Source organism: Dermacentor albipictus, chromosome 3 (genome assembly GCF_038994185.2).
Source record: "Dermacentor albipictus isolate Rhodes 1998 colony chromosome 3, USDA_Dalb.pri_finalv2, whole genome shotgun sequence".
In the NCBI taxonomy this organism is placed as follows: domain Eukaryota; kingdom Metazoa; phylum Arthropoda; class Arachnida; order Ixodida; family Ixodidae; genus Dermacentor; species Dermacentor albipictus.
In genome coordinates, this window is record NC_091823.1 from 13,463,850 (window position 1) to 13,484,110 (window position 20,261).

The following is a 20,261-nucleotide window of genomic DNA, read 5'->3' on the forward strand; positions in this document are numbered from 1 at the left end:
AGCATAAATATAGATGCATGCGGCCCGGACTCTACTACAGTCGCTACTGCTCCCGCTGAAACATCTGTGATATTATTTAAAAAAAAGACATCGCCGTAAGGTGCGAGACAGACTGTTCGTGTCAATCGCCAAATGAAAACACGTACACTGCGCTCAAATTTTGTATTGAGGAGTATCGTAAACATCGATGATTTTTTTTTTTTACACTTTGACACTAACAATGCTAACGCGTTAAAGAAAGAGAGAGGTGTTGGGACGTAACGCTTAAAAGTGAAGGTCACCTTAAGTTCTGGCGGAGGTGTATCCTTTTCTTACCTTTTCGTTCTAATTTGGCACGACAGCTTGGTGGATATCATAAAGATACTACGACAACCACGCCACGCATGCAGCTCAGGAGCCCCTAAAGCAGCTTTCACTATAGCACACCAACGATTAGCTGGGGCTCGAGTTCACCGAGCACTGAAGGAATACACAACTCGGCGTGCTTTCATCGCCATTTTCGGTGGCCTTTACGGATGCTCATCAGAAAGTGTGCAGAGGGTAGTGACACGTTCACTATGCTTGTCTTCATCAGGCATAAGAGAAAGAAGCGAGACTGTATGATGAAGCGGGAATATAGCGTTTCACTCCACACTACGTACAGGGGCGGTTGTGCCGTCACGTTGTAGCGCGGCATCTCTTCGGGCAGCAGTGTTCAGTCGAGGGCGTGCGAGGTTCGACTTCAGAGTGCGTACAAGGGTGGCTGTGTAGTGACGGGATACCGCGGCACTGCCTCTTCGGGCAGCGGGTAGGTGCGACGGCGCGACGGAGCCTGGCCGCGTCTGCGCTGGCGGTTCCTCGTGTAGCGGCCCCAGATGCCCGACAGCGACGAGTAAGCGCCGTCTACGAGCACGTCGAGCACGTGGAAGATCTGCAGCGACGAGTAACCCAGGTAGACGCCCATCAAGCCGCCGATGTTCCGGAACAGGTTCGACAGCTGCATAGCGCAGGCAGATATGCAGGACTTTTTTCTGGGCGTGGTCGGAAGATGGTTTAATTTTTTTACTTTAAGTCAGTTCACATTGCGGCGTAATATCACATAAAAATTAAAGGAAGGCGAACGAGAAGCCACGGACTCCCGAAAAAAGCACGGGTTGAGAGGCGAGTATATATCCTTCTTATTTGGATAAGAAGTATATCCTCCTTATCTGATCTCGCCTGCGCTTATAGTCTGGTGGTTGGTTGTAGAATGGAGACGTACCTATACAGAAATTACAACCCGGGTATGCATTATGCCTCCACCAGAGCGAACGTTTTCTACCTAAAGGCTCAATGCACCTCCCTTGTTTATCTTCGCAACCGTCTTCTTTGATTTACTCAAAGTCCTCCGAGAAGGCTCGCGCCACAGCGCTCCATGATATGCTGTCAGCGTTCGTTCACAAACGTAGTGTCCCTTGTGGCGATATGCTATTAACTTCTCTTGTATGTCCGTAAGTTACTCACCCGATAAGAACCGTCGCTTGCAAAAAGATAATTGAAATTTAACGTGAAATTCAGGAGCTCAAAAAAGTATTTCGGTGCTTCCCTCATTCCTGGGAGCGCACGAGAGACAAAGATTAATGTTTGGTGCGCGCTCACTACGACCACGTGATTGGTCTAGTGACCTTACTTCCCTTGGTTTCGATTATACTATAGGGTCCGGCCATGTGGGGGACATTAAACACGAAAGTGCGACGAAGTACAAATCGCGGTATACAAATAGCAACGTATCTCTATGTCTAGCAGTGTCCGGGTACCGGTCGTGAACGTACAGCGCAACGATTGTACGAGAACGTAGAACTAACAAGTACAAGGGCGCTTGTCCTTGTCTTCTCTGTATCCTCACGATAACGGATCACCAACTAGACGAAACAGACACATTGCCTGCACAGAACTCACCGCGTATACACGTGTAAATTTACTGAAATCGATAACCTTGAGACAGTGAAAGCATCTTGATATCGTGAGTATAGTGCCTAAGTTTTTTTGTTCGCTCTTGTTTTTCTGAAATAAACTTTGTATGATACCTATCTTAATTCACAACCGAGTATGCATTTTTTATGGCACCTTATATTAAGATTGTCGTTTGTGCGGATAGCTCTCTGGTTAGAAAAAAGAAATGAGTTGACGGGAATACCACATTTTTATTCAAGACAGCAGCCTTATAATGCGAAGGAAACACTGCTGTAAAGGAGTTAGGGACAAGCGAAAGCTAACGCGATACAAAACAGAACTTCCAGCACGAATTCTCACGTGCAATAACGTTTGTAATTTGTCATTTCGTTCTTACCGTTAGCTTCGGCTCTTTACTCTTGTAGAGGACCTTCGTGCTTCTCATGAAAACCACCACCCTGACGTGAATCCTGCAAGAGGTTTGTCGATCACCGCGAGCATAGAGCATAGACCGCCAGTCTATGGGACGCCCAGAGACTGAGTTTATGTAGGTGCGAGTTAAATAAGAGACTGCCTTACGCATGAGATGTACGCAATAACAAGCACCGATTGACATAGAGCAAAAAGACCTAAAGATAGCCTGTAATGAAGCATGCTGCATGGACACAGCTCAGCTACGCGGATCAGAAACAACCAAACGTTGACGCAATATATCTTTCATATCGATCGCATGGTTCTGACAGCATACAGAACCAGAATAGCGGAGTTAATATAGAGAACACAACTATTTCCTACATTCCAACTCAACTTAAACCCACTGGGCTGGTAGTCGTGCATGTACCGGTGTCTCTCCGGTGGAAGCATGGCTGTGGAAATGGTGCATTCACTTGTTCTACATGCGTTACTAGCAGAAGGAAGGAAAAACTGCAGCCGATCAGTGCATCAGACTGCGTTTCTTCAACTATTCTTCGCTGCAATGTAGATCACTTGCCCTTATTTCTTGAAGCCACATTTCCGACCCAAAAGACTGCGAAAAAGTCAACCAAATGCGGACGGCAGTTTTTGCGGAGAGCTGAACCACAAGCAAACTATTCGGCACTTGTTTACTGCATATGACAGTGACAGTATCATTAAATTTATAACCTTAGAATTCCGACCATTCGTGACCGGATACGTACAATATAGGAATGAGAAAAAGCTCAAGCACCTAAATCAAAATTAACCCGTAGCTCTCAACTATGGTGTCCACGGTGGTCAACAGTGTAGCTTCGAAAAGATAAACTGCATGAATTATAATATACATGTGTATGATCACGATGTCGCTACTATTATTAGCAAATGCTCAACCTCACCCCTTTCCTTCTCTTGGTGACAAAGACAGTTCACTGCCTTCAGGATTCATCTGAAAGGGAGAAACAGAATGGAAGTAAATGTAAGATAAAACGGGCGAGTTGGATGGAAGAGGGGTCATCTCTGTATGCGGAGTCCGAGATAGCGAAGAAAGCGCCGGAAAGATGTCGGCTTTATCATCGCGCTTAACACGAGAGCCCGCTCATCCTCGTGGCCTAGAGTGTATTAGGGCAGCGACGATATTATTACACGGTTTTGAGCCGGCTCTTCCGCTTCAATGCATTAAGGAGCTTAAACAGCAATTCTTCTTTTACGCTTGCCTATCTGCCGCACATTGAAGCTTCGACACACGAGCGTGCTATCTTTTGAGAAATCCGTCATGTGGTGTCTGTCTATGAATCGTGTTTACTGAAGCGACATAAGAGTGCGCAGGACTAAAGTAATGACCACATGCATGCGTATGCGATGCGTCAGCTGTGCTGAAGGACGCCGTACAACAAGCTGCCTTCTGCCAACGTCCATCGAAGCGCGGAAGCCATTTCCTGGTGATGGCTACGCTACTATGTTTACGATCATCAGAAAACTCGCATGAACGAAGCGACGATGCATTCCCCAATTAAAAAAAAAAGGAATCTGGCTACACACCTAGAAAGGAGCATTCAGCCACAGTACAAGAAGCTTACGACTGAGTGCTGAATGGCACTTGCGGGTAAACGAAGATTTGACCAAACTACTCGTTTATTTCGCACATTTACTTTAAATCAGGTACACACAAAAAGTATGCTCCTACCACTCGGCTGGTCCACGTAAGTGCGCTTGACGTCGTCTGGTAATACTGAACCCTGCGGATAAATAACACGAGTTGTCGTGAGCCACTCCGGCAATGGGTTCAAACAGTGCGGTCATTTGTTATGAATGGGCAGACGCATAATTTTGGCGCGATGAAACCATCATTACAACGCGAGGAGCGATCGACTTACTCACAAGCCGTCAGACACTTGCATGTGATTATTTTCCGGTCTATTTTCGCTTCAACGGACCTTTCGCAGTCCCCTGAAAAAAACAAAGATAAAATAAATTATTGTTGAATGGCTTCATTTAGCCAGCAATGTTTTGGCAGTACCTGTCGCCAGTGAAACTTGCGTGGTAAATGGTTGCACGCGGTATCGTATATGACTGCCAACACTCTAAAAGTCATGTGTTACGCAGACGCAAGACGCGAGCTGCGTATGCATTTAGCATGCAAGCTCGGCGGGACTCGGGCGCAGATTTTGTGTACTAACCAGATAAGAAATAAGGTAAGATAAGATAAGAAGAACAGGTGTCAAATAAAATGAAACAACAATTTAGAGAATAGTGGACTTAAACTCGCATGCTTTTACGTAATAATTGTAGTTCTCTCGTTGTTGAATCTGTCTCATGGTAACGTGCGGAATTGCACACGAAAAAAAAAAAAGCACGACAATTAACGTTCTTGGAGGCACATGTGTGTGCGGTTTCATATCGGGCTGCCGTGGCGACAAAACACGCATAAATTCCGCGACGTGCGCACTGCCAAGAAGAACGAATGTGGCCCACCATTATTCGGCGATAAGCAGCGACTGGGTGCGTTGTTGAAACGGCTCACAGTGACGGAATCATGCATCTTCTCGAAACAACAAAGTTCAAGCTTGGTGAATCTCGCTTATGCAGACGACATCAACTTGAACATATATAGTAAGCAGCAGTCATACTTAGAACATTGTTCGAGCTACCCTATCTATATGCCGGAACATGCCTCCCGTCAGCATATGCCGTTACCGTATGTATACCTCGCAGGACGTCCACACAGACTGGCGACTCCATAAGTTGCGGTGCAAACACCCTGATGTGGTTGAAGGACCGGCATCCGCATTTCTCGAAGATGTGCACTTGGTAGCAGTACTCGTCGCAGGCCTGCACAACGAACGCACGAAACTGCGCGCTCGCACGGCACACGTATGAACTCGTCCAGCCGATATAACTCATCGTCGACGCAGCAGGCGATTTGAGCGTTAAAATTACTTTGCGGTCTTAGCGACATGAAAACGGCTGTATTCGTGCTGTTACACTTCTAACGACGCAAATTTCAGCCAGCCGCGGTGGAGCTAATTACCTCCACAGCAGTGCTCCTAAATACACGCAAATATTCGTATATACATACGTACCCGCTTTGTGTACACTATGCCTTTGACAACATATTTTTCTAACTCCGGAGGCCAGTGATCCTGGCAGGGATTTTTATAGGGTTCCTTGAGATTTTTAGAAATCATCTGAAAAAGAAACATATTCCATCTATTTCGCTGGCCAGGTAAGCTCAAGCATCTTAAAATGCTCAAGCAGTTGGTTCATCTGCAGTTGCAGGTATGGCAAAAAAAATATTTTCCTGACCCGATACGAAATGTACTGATTACTCATCACCTTTATTGTTCACGAACTGAAGGCGCAAGTCAGGACTACTGAACCGCAGCTTCATGGAGTACGTGTGGGCAGCGGTAAGTTACCATGTGTACGTGTGTTCGGCGGTAAGGTTGTTCAAATCAAGCACAAGTAGGTTAAGAAAAACCGTAGAGTTCTTTTTTTTTTGCGCATTGTACCTCTTTCATTACGCAGCGTTCCATTGCACGAAAAGACGAGCGTGGCATATCGGGGAATTATTTATTCTGTGAATTGAGTTATTGAATGAGTGAATGTGTACATAATAAAATGTTGTGTTATCTGAGATGAATAGTATTACTGTATTGTATGATATTGTATTATTATTGTTAGCAACTGAAAACGCAGACTAATGGCAAGATGTTGTACCAACTACGTTTAAGTGTGAATGATTATGTTAAGGTGCATGGAATTACTGCCAGTGCTACATAGAATGGCAACAGTGCTTATGTGGCATAGACTTCACTGAATGTACAAGGAGATACACAATAAAGGTTATTATCATTATTGTTGTTTTTTACACAAACACTGTACATAAATATGTAACCTAGCAAAGTGATAAGCGTTAAAATCATACAGGCACCACATATGCCTCTCACCTTTGATACGCCTATGTAAGTTGTGGCTCCAGGCGGAGCGTACACGGCGTTGTCAAAGACCTCCTCCTGGGCCCCAGCCTGGTGGACCATGATGTAGAAGCCAGCATCCACAGTGAGAGGAAGGAACTCCTCGGGTTCCATGTTCAGGGACATGCGTAGACCTTTCGAAATGTGATCACCAAAAAGGGCTAAGACATCTCAAACTGACGACGAATACTTGAAAAACTAACTTTTTTGAACCACTTTCGCGACATGGAGTCCCATAACTCGTATCCGTGACACACAAAGTGCACAACGACGTTGCGATGGAAGAGGGGCTGGTATACTTGCCATTTTCGGGATCCGACATCTGCATCGCCTGCCAGCTGAAGCGACTGCTGTTGCAGCCGAGGCAGTAACAGTTTCCGTAACGGGGCACCATTCGTATTTCTAGGATCCTATGACAATGTGGAACAGATCAAACAGGAGACACATCATGAACAAGAGAAGATCACCGTACGGCATCGCTGCTGCGGTGTAAACAGCACGCACGTGTCAGAGCAGAATTAGTTATATGCATCGGAGCGAGCGAAAAGAAAAGCCATTGCAGCTCTAGATGAGTTAAGTAAGTCGTTGATGACACAGTCTACAATAGGTGTAGCACGCTAACATGATGAGAAGAAAGGGGGTTAACCAAGGGGCCCGATCTTTATTAATCGTATCATGAGAAGCCAACAAACAAAGACACCAAGGAAAACGAAAGTGAAATTGCTTGTACTCACTAATTGAATTAAAGAAAATGATAAATTAATGGCAATGAAAGTGGATGAAAAAACAACTTGCCGCAGGTGGGGAACGATCCCACGTCTTCGCATTACGCGTGCGATGCTCTAACCAATTGAGCTACCGGGGCGCGGTTTCCCCATCCACTTTCTTGGGTACTTATGTAATTCAACTAGTAAGTGCAAGTAATTTCCCCTATGTTTTCCTTGGTGTATTTGTTTGTTGGCTTCTCATGATAACACCAACAGAATGGGATACCAGCGATTGCACGATCTAATCCGACCTAACTAACCGACACGTTTCAACACATTCACCGCCCAATCGAAATCAAACGGAGACGAGTGCTGCTCACTTGGTGCTGAGACAGTCCCCTTCGTGGACGCGACACACCTGGATCATGTCTTCGAGCTGGTGGCCCAGTTTCTCGGCACGGCTCAGGTTTCGCCGCTGCTCCTCCGAGATCCACTGCTTCAGCCGGTTGGACAAGGCGATGTCCTCATCGGTCAGCTTCACACAACACGGGGCGCAAAGTTAGCCGAACACTTACTTCCATGCAACTTCCAGCCAAAATGGTGCGAAAAGTTTGCTGACCGCGGAGATCCTTTAAAAATATATCCGAAATTTCAGCGAAACCTGGGCGCGCTGCATGTGTGGCATTCGGCACTCGACCTCGACGTTCGATCAACACGGTGCTCCCGACATGGCTGTCTCCGCGCTTTCGAGCCTTGTGCGTGCCCAAGCTACACGATAATTCAGCCTTCTAACAGAGCACCCCCCCCCCCCTCCCGCAAAAATTTGGTGCCTGCAGTTTTGTCGTGCCTAAACAAAAAATGTTGGTTTGTTTTGACAACCTTCGCTTATTAATATAATGTAAGAGCACCCGTGATTGCGCAGGTTTATCCGCGCGTTACAGTTCTCACACAATATTGTTTGCTCCGGCGAGAGTACGCTGATTTTGAAACATATTGCGAAAAAAATTCAATGCCAGCGGTCAAAACTTTTGTGCGTCATATATCTTGTGATAAGTGAGCATCTTTATTTAGAAACGATAAGAGGTTTCATAATTGCAAACAAAACCTTCAGCGCCCCACAATAGATCGGCTCTATAAAGTGATCTCTGCACCCAATGAACATAATAAAGAGGTTCCATTTAAGTCCTTACAGTAACGTTCCTGTTTGGCATCGAGCAGAGCTTGGCTTGCAGCGCCTTCTCAATCTTCCCCTGGAAGCTCTCTTCGCTGCACAGCACCGACTTCCTCCAGGGGTTCATGTTGCACACAGTGATCGCTGGGAACTGGACTTGTTTTTGCTGTGTCACAAAGCGGAGGGGCATCATTTGACTGAAAAAGCCACAAGATTCATGCAAGGCCAAAGGATCAATGGATAATGTATTCTCGACCAACATTTAGTGAACAAGGAAAGCCAACGCTGCGACAATATATATATATATATATATATATATATATATATATATATATATATACGTAACATCATGGCGACCAGTGGCCCCACGGGCACATCGTCACATATCCAGTAGCACATATCGCCCCACATTTTTGGACTGCTTTATCTCAAAGATTGGCCAATGAAAAAGGCTATAGAAACATAACACGGAAAAGCGGGAGTAACTCACCAAGAAAGCGCCTGTATTCAAAAAACAGAATAGCAAGCGCCGTATTGGAGAAAAACTTCTTCACGGACCTTTGTTTTGTTTCTTTTTGGAAGTTAATCAGTTCTGATCCAGTGCACCCCGTCGTACGATCCGATAAGTGTTAAGCAGTGAAATACTCTGCACGTAGTGTACCTTGCAACAGCACCGTTGGTTCATCACGCTTTTTTGCAAGTGCTACCTGACTGCGTGGTTTGAGGCTCTAAACATTTGACTGTACAGAACGCATCGTTAGCGAGCTCAGGAATTAAGTCATTGTTAGCAGACATAATTCAATGCGTGCTATGATATTCCTTAGAACTACTGTTCAGGAAATAGGCTGTAAACAGACGAGAAATTGTTCTTGAAAGTGCCGCACTTCGCCCACACAAAACACAGACCACCTAGCCAAAACAGCATTTTCCATTATTCGTTTAGTGTTGAGTTCTCATGCGCTCAGGAACAGCAAAATTCTCGTAGGATACGCTATAAGCTCATCTTACAGGAAGATTTAATTCATACCGCGCACAGGGCGGAGCACACTCCTTTGCTAAAGCCAGTTGACATGCATCCGCTAGTTGGTGCACAAGTGCGTTAAAACACTTAGGTAACTCGAATACAACAGGCACCCCACTGTCATAAGTATACGTAAAACAATATGCCTTCACCAAAATGAAAAATGAAAAAGAAAACAGGCGCACACCAATGTGGAGGCTCAAGCCGAGGCATAGTCGGTGCGCCACTTTGCACGACAGAGCTAGTTGGGCGAGTTGGTTGGTCATTACGAACGTATAAATGCGCTTAACAGATGTGGACAATAGCAAGGGCGGCGCACATAATGCGATACGTGTGTCTCGTCATTTCTATTGCCCCCTTCTGTTAAGCCCATTTACACGTCTGCACTGGCATGGCAATGTGATGGCACGCGTGAGTCAGAAGTGGGCAGCGCTATATACAAGGTCAAGCACAGGTTGCGACAACACAGCGCGCCAGCACACACACACAGGACGTTACACGACGTGCGTGCCTCCAGGATCTCCTGGTTGACGCGGTCGTCGTAGGCGTAGTACTCGGTCAGCAGCTTGTGCGTGTCCCGCATGGTGAGGACGAAGAGCACGGCGTACACGGCAAGCCAAGCGAGTCGCCTCAGCGGGTGCCGAAAGCCCAGCACGAAACGCAGCCCCGGCAGGCCGGACTCGTCGAACAGCAGCCGGTAAGTGGTCACCGCGTCCTTCAGCTGCGCCCACACGCCCGTCAGCGGGCCGCTGGTCTGCGCCGGCTCCGGGGCCGTCGAGCGCGTGCTTAGCCATCCTGCATTCGGACAGCCTTGCTGCTCGCGTTAGCGCGTGTTGGCTCACCGATAATACGTATGCGCTGCTGTGCGAATTCTCCACTACATGGGAAGGAAACAAAAGGCACGGCGCAGGCGACCATATATATGAAGAATCAAAATAGAGATTTATTTATTTATTTATTTATTTATTTATTTATTTATTGACTGATCGATCGATCGATTGATTGATACCCAAAAGCAACACGGAAACTGAGAAACACCGTAGTGAATGACTTCAGTTTAATTTCTATTAGCCACGGCGTTCTTCACACCCAGTGTCCAGAACACGAGTGTTTTTCCATTCTGCCACCACCGTAAATTCCGGAGCCGTGGCCGAGGATTGAACACACCATCTAGTGATCATAGAAAGAATGTCATAGGCACTCTTCATAGTCACCGATCAGAGAAGCAACGAGCTACGAATGTGGGCACACGTACGCTTCGGTGAGCACACAACCCATGGACCAGCCCAGGTTTAAGCTTTGAAGTCACCGCTGCCCCTTAGGTGTTCGGGGAGCGCCAACAAATTATACCGACACGTCGTTTACATTTAGTATTTATGCAAATTCTCACCTACCTTCACCGCAATACTAAGTGTATTCTTCGTGGCATTACCCAACTGTACCGCGGTGAAGCCATCATAAAACCCATATGACACTTGTTTTCTTGACGAGATATATTCCCGCCTGCCTAAGTGAGCAAAAGCGTTTTTATTTTTTATTTTTACAAGCTGTAACTACGGCAGTCATCAAGTCACAAGTCTCAGATATCGTGCTCTAATGTTCCCCAAGTGCGACTGTCGGTCATCCCTGGCCGGAATGAGTTCAAGAAGGCCCACGTTTCTTAAAACCGTACAGGCGGTTATAGGAAACGTTGAATCTGCGCGGATTATAAAACGCACTTCGAATAGCCAAGAAAGAAGGAACATTCAAGGACCATTTTCACCACGTATGCCAAAACCGTTCAGCATTTACGAATTTATGCACGCGTCGAGTTTTTATTACGGGCTAGCCCAATGTCGATGGGCACGTCTTAAATAACAGCCGAGGGTAACATGAACGAAGCAACGACTTGATTGATTCACGAGGTTTAACGTGTCCAGTAGCAGCGCAGAAGCTTTGAGAGGCGCTGCAGTAGAGGGCTCCGGATTAATTGTGACCACCTGGAGTTCTTTAACGATAAAAGTGCGCGAGCGTTCTCGCGTTTCTCCTGCACTGAAACGACGCCTCCGCGGCCGATAGTCGAACTTGCGACGTCGTGTTTAGCAGCGTCGAATCATAGTCACAAAGTCACCGCGGTGGGTGGCAAAAATATACAGGATTGTGTGATATCGCATTAGTGACGTCGTACGGTGACATTCCAGCGAAGCGGTGAAGCTTGCGCCGTTATCCTGTCTACCACCTTGAGCGCAGATAAGGGCGCCGCTTCATCTATTCACAGAAATAACTCTCGAAATAAACTGTTCTTTTCTTACTGGATTATCTGCTGTTCGGGCATCAATTACTACAGATTGAAATACCAGTAAAAACTTATTAGATTAGATTAGATTAGATTAGATTAGATTAAGGTTTGAGATCAGGTAGGAAGGACAGTGCATTTGATTCCTGCTACTGCATTTAACCTCTATATGGGTTGAGGTGTTATGAGTGACGAAAACTAATTGAAAAAATATTCTGATAGACATGGAAGAAAAATGAAAAAGAAGCAAATAATGAAGGACGCAGTGTCACATTTAGCCGCAAGACTGAAAAAATAGACATTAAGTACGTCTTTTTGTGCTTTGAGGTTGGCTGGGTTGCACTGAACCAAGAAATGTCGCATAGCGCATGATTCCCTCCTAGCAATGACTGGCCAAACAGACAAATCTCACCTTTCGCTGGTGCACTTGGTTCTTTCTCCAAAGGGGCACCATGACTGGTGAAAAGAATTCGACGATCCATGGAAGGAAGCGTGAGTACCCAAGCAAGATGGACGGAATGGCCGATAAGTATTGCGCGCTTAGATCGCCAAGATGGCGACGACGGGGATTCAGGTCGACTGTATGGGTGCTTTGGCATGCAGAGTCTCATGGCAACACCGAAAGCCTGCACTAAGGCTAGCCGCACAAGAGTCAAAGAAAACAGCAGCAAATAAAAGGTGTCCAATGCGTTTGCTGTTCTGCGAGAGTTACTTGGAGGTAAAGGGCAATGGAAGAATCTAAGATCGATGCTCCAGTCTTTATTCAGGACACGGGCTGGATTTCAGACTGCAAAATCGACCTCTGCGGCAGGTACGCCCACCACACGCCTCTTAAAGCCCTGCCATAAAAGCATGGCGGTCAGCTATCAATATTTAAAAAAAAATCGGGGCTATTTTCCTGTGACACTGAATGCTCAGCTACTACAAGAATGGCGCTACGTTCCAAGACAATGCACATTTTTGCAATATCAATGAGCAAAGACGTTCGCTAAATTTCGGTTCACTGTTTCTAGGTTTTGTGTGCACTATGGTGTCACCATGGTGTCGACATTGTTTTAATGTAACAGCAAATTGCAGCTTAATTAACAAATATATTGTTTAATAAGCGCCAATAAGTTGGTAATCCGGAGCTGTTTATGAAAAAAAATAAGGTGCAAGGCGATTTGTAACTCGTTAAGAAAATGCAAGGCATCGGTAATGAGAACTACAGCTTTATTTCTCGTGACTGATTACCGCCGGGCAGTCGCTGCGAAAGCAATTCAAACGCTGGCGCCAGTTCTTCGTCGAGATCCACTGAAGAAACGCCGTTGTCAGGGCGTCGGCCAGGCTGAGCAGTAGGAGCACGGATACGCCCAGGTACATGCCCATCAGGCCTCCGGCACGGCTGAGCACAGTGGCGAACTGCGTATCGGAAGGTGACTGGCTCAAGGACACTCGCGTATGGTGCTCCTTTTACTGTGGAAAAGGAACGCGCATCCACAAAAACGTATACAGTCGTGAGCACTGCGATAGGGAACACCGAGAGAGAGAGAGAGAGAGAGAGAGAGAAAAACTTTATTTGGTTCCTTCAAGGATTTAGCGTCTCGAGGTCTCGGTCGTCTTGGGCGCTGGCGACTTGGAGCCTCTTCCAGCAAGGGTGGGCCCCTATTCCAGGGCTCCACTGAGCCTAGCTACCTCACTTGCGTGCTGCACTAAGGCCCTTTGGGCCGTGAGCTCGCAGCTGGTAAGCCGACTCTCCCATTGCTCCGCACTCGGGTTATTGTGTTGGTGGAATGATTTATTGTGTTTACATTCCCATGTGACATGGTATAGTGTGGGTGTGGCCCCGCACCATGGGCAGGTGTCTCTGTATTGTGTTAGGTACATTTTGTTTAGGATGTATAAATTTGGGAAGGAGTTTGTCTGCAATCTGCGCCAACTCTTTCCTTCCTCCTGCGTTAGAGCTTTGTGCGGTGAGGGATATTTGGCTCTCGTCCCTCTATATAAGTTTAAGATTTCTGTGTATCCTCCCTCACAAGCGTGTGGGTGATACTCTGGGGCGCGCGACTGCTCTGCTCGGAACGTGGTCTCTCGAGCTAGGCTGTCTGCCCTTTCGTTACCCTCTATGCCTGCGTGGGCCGGAATCCAAATTAACTTGTGCGTAACGTTCCTCTCGGCGAAGTTGGCTCCGCCAAGAATTCTGAGGGCGGCTTTGCTAATCCTGCCCCTCGTGTAATTTCTGCACGCTTCCTTCGAGTCTTAAGATGTTTAGAGGCCTGCCTGTCCTATATCCTTCTACTGCCGCCAGCGCCACGGCAATTTCTTCGGCCTCCGCTGTGTCGGCTGCCTTTGCCGTCGCACATGTGATCAGATTCCGTCGCCGTACACCACCACCGCCGTGGCCGTGCGCTTCCCTTCTCGCGGGTACGTGGCAGCATCCGTGTACACCGTGTTCTCTAGTAGCGCAAGTGCCTTTTCCACGTATTCGGCTCGCGCCTGCCTTCTGCTCTCGTGGAGGTTGGGGTCCATGTTCTTAGGTACTGGCCTAACGCTTATTGTTTTTCTTAAGCAGTCGGGCATCTATAGGCAGTGGTGTCCAAACACACGTCCCAGCGGTGTGTGCAACCAGAGGGTGCCACCCTTGTGGCGCGTATAGGGCAACTTGGGCTCGCAAGCTTCACACCGTATTCTTCACCTTAGTGAACAGTGAACGACGCAAGTCACGCTACTGAAGTTTAGGGAAGAGAATATTTGCAGCGTACATTTTTTTTTCCGCAGTTGCTCTCGCCGTGGGCGTGTTTCAACCAAAGAGCGTTTGCTGTAAGGCGGTAATTGTATTTGCCACAAAACATGACCTCACCTTCAGTCTGAATCCAAAGCGTGAAGTCTCGATTCTGCGCCATTCCTTCTTAAAACTTCGAAGTTGCGTCTTGCTGCCCTGAGCCTTAGTGCTAATCAAAAGTGATAAGGGGTCGCAAGCTCTTGCATAGCGAGATTTATACTGAGCAACCATACCACCAGTGCTCTTTCAAACGTAAAGAACCAAAGCGAACAAGGTATGTAAACCAAAAGAGACTAAGCCGATTTCTACTGAAATATTGAGAAGCGTAGCAATGACGAAATACTGACAAAAAAAAAACGGCAGAACAAGCGCTAAACATTGCCCTGACATCTTGGGGTTTTGATCCTCGTTCTGCTTTTCGTGGGCTCACGAAATAAACTCCTACGGAATAATCAGACGGTGCTCCACCTTACAGAAACTAAACATTATTGCGTAAGTGACCATGGTGCTTTAAAGCGGAGGAGTAAGAATAGTAAAAACTGTTAGATACAACACTCATGCCATTCCTGTACTTCTGTTCAGGCCCGTTAAAAACAAGACAGCCACCCTATCATTACATCGTTGCCGGTCAGTCTTACCTTCACTTTAGGGACCCTTGCTCTGACGCGCGTCCGTAGCGACTGTCGATAAACGGTGACCACTGCTTGCAGGCTGCCAAGGAAGTCAGGAGCCGTAGCATTTGTAACATACATTCATTGAAAATTAGGTGCATTCCTCAGCAACCAGGAAGTCGAAACAGTTTTGTTATTCCACTGACCTGTTCCTGGTATGGTGACTTGAATTATTCAGAACCTGTGGTTTAAATTGCGAAAGTACAAAATTCACGTCAGTTGAGAAGGGCAGAGAGAAGTAATGCACGACCTTACCTCATTCCTGCGCAAAGCCGTAGTACTTGTTGAAGTCCGGTACTCAATACCCCTGTTTAAAACGAAGACAACGAGGTTCCGACGCGACAAGGTTTGGCAAGCTGGCACACAAGATTCAGCTTCTGTTGACCATTCGTACACTCAAGCTGCTGTTTCAAAACAAGCGACGCACAAACTTAAACGGCAAAATGGAGTACGTCTTACGTAAGAATAAGACATTCCTAAAAAGTCCGTGCAGCGTGCTCTGTCATTTATTAAGCTGAGGTCGAGGACGTACGCTTGTAACTGTGTACAAACCTCGATGAAAAAGAAAGGCGGAGGAATGGGCGAGAAGGGAAGAAAGGTTAAACGCTGTGTTCAGTTTCCCAGGTGATTATATTCGATAACATCAGGCAAATTAATCGGTGGTATCATTTCTCACTATAATGTATCTTTCTTTTTCTTCTTATTCAGCCATAGCAGACAATTCTCCAAAGCAATGCTGTTCTGGAGTTCCAAGAGTGGCAAGACGTCGCCGAGTCGCACTTACAGGCAGGGCTGGGAGCACTCGCACCTGATGCCTCCGCGGCCAATTTTCATTTCCATCGCTTTCGCACACGTGGCTGGGCCTGAGGTCGAAAAGTTCAAACTCTATCTAGCTGCGATTTCAGTCTGTTCTGTTAGACATTTCACTAGTGACAATCACCAATATTATGTCTGTGATAAAATTGGCAACCGATAGAATTGGGCGTTCATGAAGTTTTCAACCTGCCTAATCACCGGCCTTCCATTGTTGAACTGATAGATCAACAGATTTGTTGATTTTCCTGTGTAAGGCATTATGAAAGTGACATAACGTAACGTTTAGCAGCGGCGACATTGGCTTCAAGTTGTCGACAGGCCGGTAGCTCTTTACGACAACAAAAATATAGAAACAGCAGATATTACACAGCCGGGCACTGGGCTGTGGAACTCCTGTGTGGAACGCTTCGTATTAAATATGTGACGATTTCGGTCGTTAACGTGCACCTGCATCTGAGTACACGTTCATTATTGCATTCCGCTCCCTTCGGAATGCGGTGGCCGTGACCTCTCGTTCAGTAATCTGCAGACCTCTCGACATCCACAAAAGGGACACCAGTGACGAAACATTATTAGGTTGCTGATAGCGTCTCTATTTTTCTCTTTTTTATCTCAAGAAAAATGGAATAAAACTGAATTGAATGAAATGCTGGGAAAAAAGAAAGTCAGACGCCACCAGAAACTACAAACACTACCAACATCAACGGCGACAAATAGCAGCAAAACAACAAGAATCTACGAGGTCGACAAGAAACAACGGACTATGAAGTTTTTTTACCTGCCGAGTTTCCAGTCGGGCAGATGGGAGCACCGTTAATGGAGCCTCTGTCCGGGCGTACGTACAGGGAAGAAACGCAACCGCAGGCTTCGAAGATTCGCACTTGGTAGCAATATTCACGGCACTCCTGTGGAGAAAAACTAATATATCGCAAGCGAAAAATGGGCGAGTTGGTACGGAAGCATGGCTGAATTCAGAGCGCGAACTACTAGGACGCAGGCTAAGGCACAACAAAAGACTGGACACGGCGTCTTTTCTCGTGCCTTAGCCTGTGTCCTGACCGTTCGCGCTCTGAATTTGGCTATATAATATATCGTATATCCGCAACCGTCTTTTTCTGCTGTGGCCTTCAAATTCGAGCGTGCCGCGGCTTCGTCCCTTAAAAGTGTACGTCCTAATTCATTAATTCCGCTTAAAGTACATTTCCGACGTATAAATAGACACACATGAAACTGCTTGTTATGCATTTCAAAATTAGAAAGAACGCAGTAAATGACACGCGACAATCCGAAAGCAAAATTGCTTCTTCGAATACCATATTGCTATAGGCATGGCAGTGCCTTAGTGTGCAAGAAGGTTCGTTTGCAAAGTTAAGACATTTAATCGTTAGGATAGTGTAAATGTAGGTGGTTGGTAGCTTTTAAGCGATACGGAACAATTAAAGCAAAAAAAATGCCTGAGGCTTAGCTCAGCTAAACCTGGATATGCAATGCGAAAGCTTGGTTTAGCCTCGTTAAGTCTTGGTTTCCCTTGGTTAACCTTGGATTTAGCTGTAATTATTATACTAAGGTATACAATCATTGTTAAGCCAGGTATGATGGCTGTGCCTAGGTCGGTGGCTAGACTACAGTGGCTAGAATTCTAGCCACTGTAGCTAGACATGACTGTGAATATGCTTGGGTAGACACGCATCGGTCGACGGTGAGACGCCTGTTGTGCCACAGGGAAAGCTTTCTTTGGCTCTTTCGCCCGTTTTTGGTGGTAGGTCGGTGATATGACAGTGGTCGGACTTAGGGCAGGGAAGGCGAGGAAAAGGGCGCGTGCTCCCGGGCAACAGAGTTGCGAAAAGACGGGGGTTGGGGTGGGGGGGGGGGAGGGGGGGGGCGAATGGAGTGAGCTCTCGCGTAACCGTGCGGTGGGGAGCGGTTGGAAGGAGGTGGGGGTAGCACCGGAGCCCATAGCGTTGGTTCGCTCGCTCGTCGCGGAGGAAGAGCACCGGCTGTAGCCCGCCCGCTCGTTAATCGCACGTTTCTCTGGCCGCCCAGCAGTAGCCGACCACCGTGGACGATGCGGTAGATGAGATTTCATAGCGGATCCTCGTCAACGAAAAATATACCGCAGACGCAGGCGAGCGGTCCGTCAAACGCTGACGACGCCGACGCACCAAGGGAAGCAGGAAGGGGACCCGTATGATCTCTGCGGTTACCACGAAGGAAATCCGGGAAAACGCCGATGAAAAGGGCGCGTGCTCTCGGTCAACCAAGTTTCGGGGAGGGACAGCAAGGAAGAGAAGGGGGTATCTGTCGTTCGCTCATTCGTTTGTTCGGGCTATTCCCTTACATTGACAATCATTTTCTATTATTTCCGCATATTTTTACGCCCTTGAACATGTTGCTGTGCCGGTTGATCAGGAAGGGTTTGCTCACACGTTATAAGTTAAAAAGATTATGAACCTCAAAGCCTTGCTCTATTTCGATACTTGAGCTATACTCACATGTGCAGTGTAGTGCTTGTCACTGTCGACGTAGTCACTTATCTCAGATGGCCACTGACTACGACACGGGTTCTGGTAGGGATGACCCAGCCTCCGAAACTCGGCCTGTGCGGCAGCAAAACGGCACACAACTTACGCCGGCCGTGATGCGTGAGCCCTCGAACCTTTTATTCAATTCAGTTCAATGCACTTAAACCTTATTCAGCATTTTTTCTTCAAAACAAACCAAAAAAAGTCGAAGTTCCGCCCGAAAGGCGAAGCATCGATTTGGATAGCAAATGATTAGACAGCTATACTAGGAAAGGATAGTAGGTTTATCGGCCATATAAACATGCAGGCATTCGCTTATTAACTAAATTAACAAGCACGGTGCCACGTGCGCGGTGGCAAACATGAACACATTTCACTTGATGATCACGGACAGCCGCTGTCCAAAAGGCTGGCGTGTGGAAGAGCTGCGGCAGCAGCAGCGAGCGAATCGACCTTCGTGCTGCCCCTCGCTTTAATGCGAACCAAGCGGCCGAACACAGCGCACACGAAGCTGACAACCCTCGTCTAGATCCTTATACTGTGCATACCATCGCAGATATTTTTCAAGATAGGGCCAGCTCAGCCGCGCCATGTGCAGCCGCAGCACCCCCTCCCCCCCACCTTACTTTGCGCGCGATGGAAGACGGCGCGCTTCCTCCCCGTCTTCCGGTCCCTTGCGCGCGCGAGATCGAGCCACCATCCTCGGTTCACCTTCGCGCGCTTTCACTCGCACCCACGTCATACGGCGCGCGGGCACGATGTTGTCGCACTTGGACTTTATACGGAACATCACGTCGACGCCAACGGTGGCGGCGGAATGGTGACCGGAGCGTCCATGTAATTGCTATCGCAATAAAAGCTATCTTCTAGAGAGTCGTTTATTCCGCTGCATATGCATGCAGTACTGTATAAACTGCCACTCCAGAGACATTTTAGTACGAGTGTTAACTGTCATTCCCGTTACTGACACGTGCATATTTCTGATTGTCTAATATGCCGTCAACCAGTAACAATTAGCCGAGCTTGCCACACGTAATATGAGAAGCATCAGCAAAGTACGAGTAGTGGTGCCGCGTCGACCAGGCAGAGCATGTTCTGGCGTAATCTGCATCGAACCGCGACGCCTTCCGTTAGAGGGTGGAAATGCACTTCGGAGCTATAGGTAGCGTCGTTGTAATGGACGCCCCGCTTCCGCCCTCTGTGATAAAGGATGCAGTGCGCGTGCCTGTGTGGCCTTTGCAGCAGAGAGAGGAAATGTGCCTGTAGCCGCGTCTCCGTGTGCGACTTACGCGGTCGACAGTTATGTAGGTGGCGAAGCCGGGGGCCACAAATGTGGTTTCCATGGCGACGTTAATCTCGCTCCACGGGTGGTGCACCATGATGGCGAAACCGGCTTCGACGCTGAGCGGCAAGTACTCCTCCAGATCCACGTCCAAGATCAGGTTCAGCCCTGTGTGCACACGGAGTATTATGCGCCAAGGGAGACGAAGCGGAGAATCATGACGAGCATGCTGTCGGACATTGGAATGTGCATTATTAGGTGACCGTCGTCTACCTTGCCACACGTTACATGTGAACACAGCAGTCGACACAAATGTCGTTTGTTTAGCCTTTTATGCGACAATGCGACTTAGACCCTACTGTGCCTTTCTGTACGTGAACCGAACGCGAGCAGGTCGAGTCAGAAACCGGACTAGACAGAACTCGTGACGCTCCCGTCGGGCGGAGACTGCAGCGGCAGCATGCGTCAAGGCGAGACGATAAAGCGCGCGCGAGAAGCTGGTCGATTTCCTTGTCTCCAAATTGTTGACCCGACCGGCGCCCGTTTCACATGCGCCCTTCAAGCAGATCGAGAGTCAACAGCGCTTGCTCAGACCGACAGGCTAGCTTTTCCACGAGTCGTTTCCTCGGCAGATAAATTTTAGTTCGACAAGCGAAGTACACGTGTTTTTGTCGAGTTCACGTAAACGCCTTTC

General features: G+C 47.5%; 1 protein-coding gene, 1 long non-coding RNA gene and 1 other non-coding gene across 3 annotated transcripts in view; all 3 read right to left on the reverse strand.

Annotated features, from left to right (window-relative positions):
• Positions 1–240: 240 nt before the first annotated feature.
• The window catches only part of LOC135898835 (uncharacterized), a 31,092-nt gene continuing 11,071 nt past the window's right edge, over positions 241–20,261 (reverse strand). The window contains exons 5-20 of the mRNA XM_065427998.2: positions 19,575–19,735; positions 18,256–18,360; positions 16,542–16,668; positions 15,732–15,810; positions 9,739–10,035; positions 8,239–8,416; positions 7,429–7,583; positions 6,645–6,751; positions 6,315–6,475; positions 5,448–5,552; positions 5,073–5,196; positions 4,242–4,314; positions 4,052–4,103; positions 3,264–3,313; positions 2,309–2,381; positions 241–976 (exon numbers count right to left, since the gene is read on the reverse strand). Coding sequence (XP_065284070.2) covers positions 722–976; positions 2,309–2,381; positions 3,264–3,313; positions 4,052–4,103; positions 4,242–4,314; positions 5,073–5,196; positions 5,448–5,552; positions 6,315–6,475; positions 6,645–6,751; positions 7,429–7,583; positions 8,239–8,416; positions 9,739–10,035; positions 15,732–15,810; positions 16,542–16,668; positions 18,256–18,360; positions 19,575–19,735 — 2,102 coding nt within the window. The 3' untranslated portion in view covers positions 241–721. The remainder of the gene's footprint in view (positions 977–2,308; positions 2,382–3,263; positions 3,314–4,051; positions 4,104–4,241; positions 4,315–5,072; positions 5,197–5,447; positions 5,553–6,314; positions 6,476–6,644; positions 6,752–7,428; positions 7,584–8,238; positions 8,417–9,738; positions 10,036–15,731; positions 15,811–16,541; positions 16,669–18,255; positions 18,361–19,574; positions 19,736–20,261) is intronic.
• On the reverse strand, positions 7,134–7,206 carry TRNAT-CGU (transfer RNA threonine (anticodon CGU)). The gene has a single exon. It is a non-coding gene; the product is annotated as a tRNA-Thr (tRNA).
• LOC139057242 (uncharacterized) lies at positions 14,946–15,406 on the reverse strand. Its single transcript, XR_011512655.1, has 3 exons — positions 15,203–15,406; positions 15,094–15,128; positions 14,946–14,987 (listed from the first exon to the last, which is right to left on the reverse strand). It is a non-coding gene; the product is annotated as an uncharacterized lncRNA (long non-coding RNA).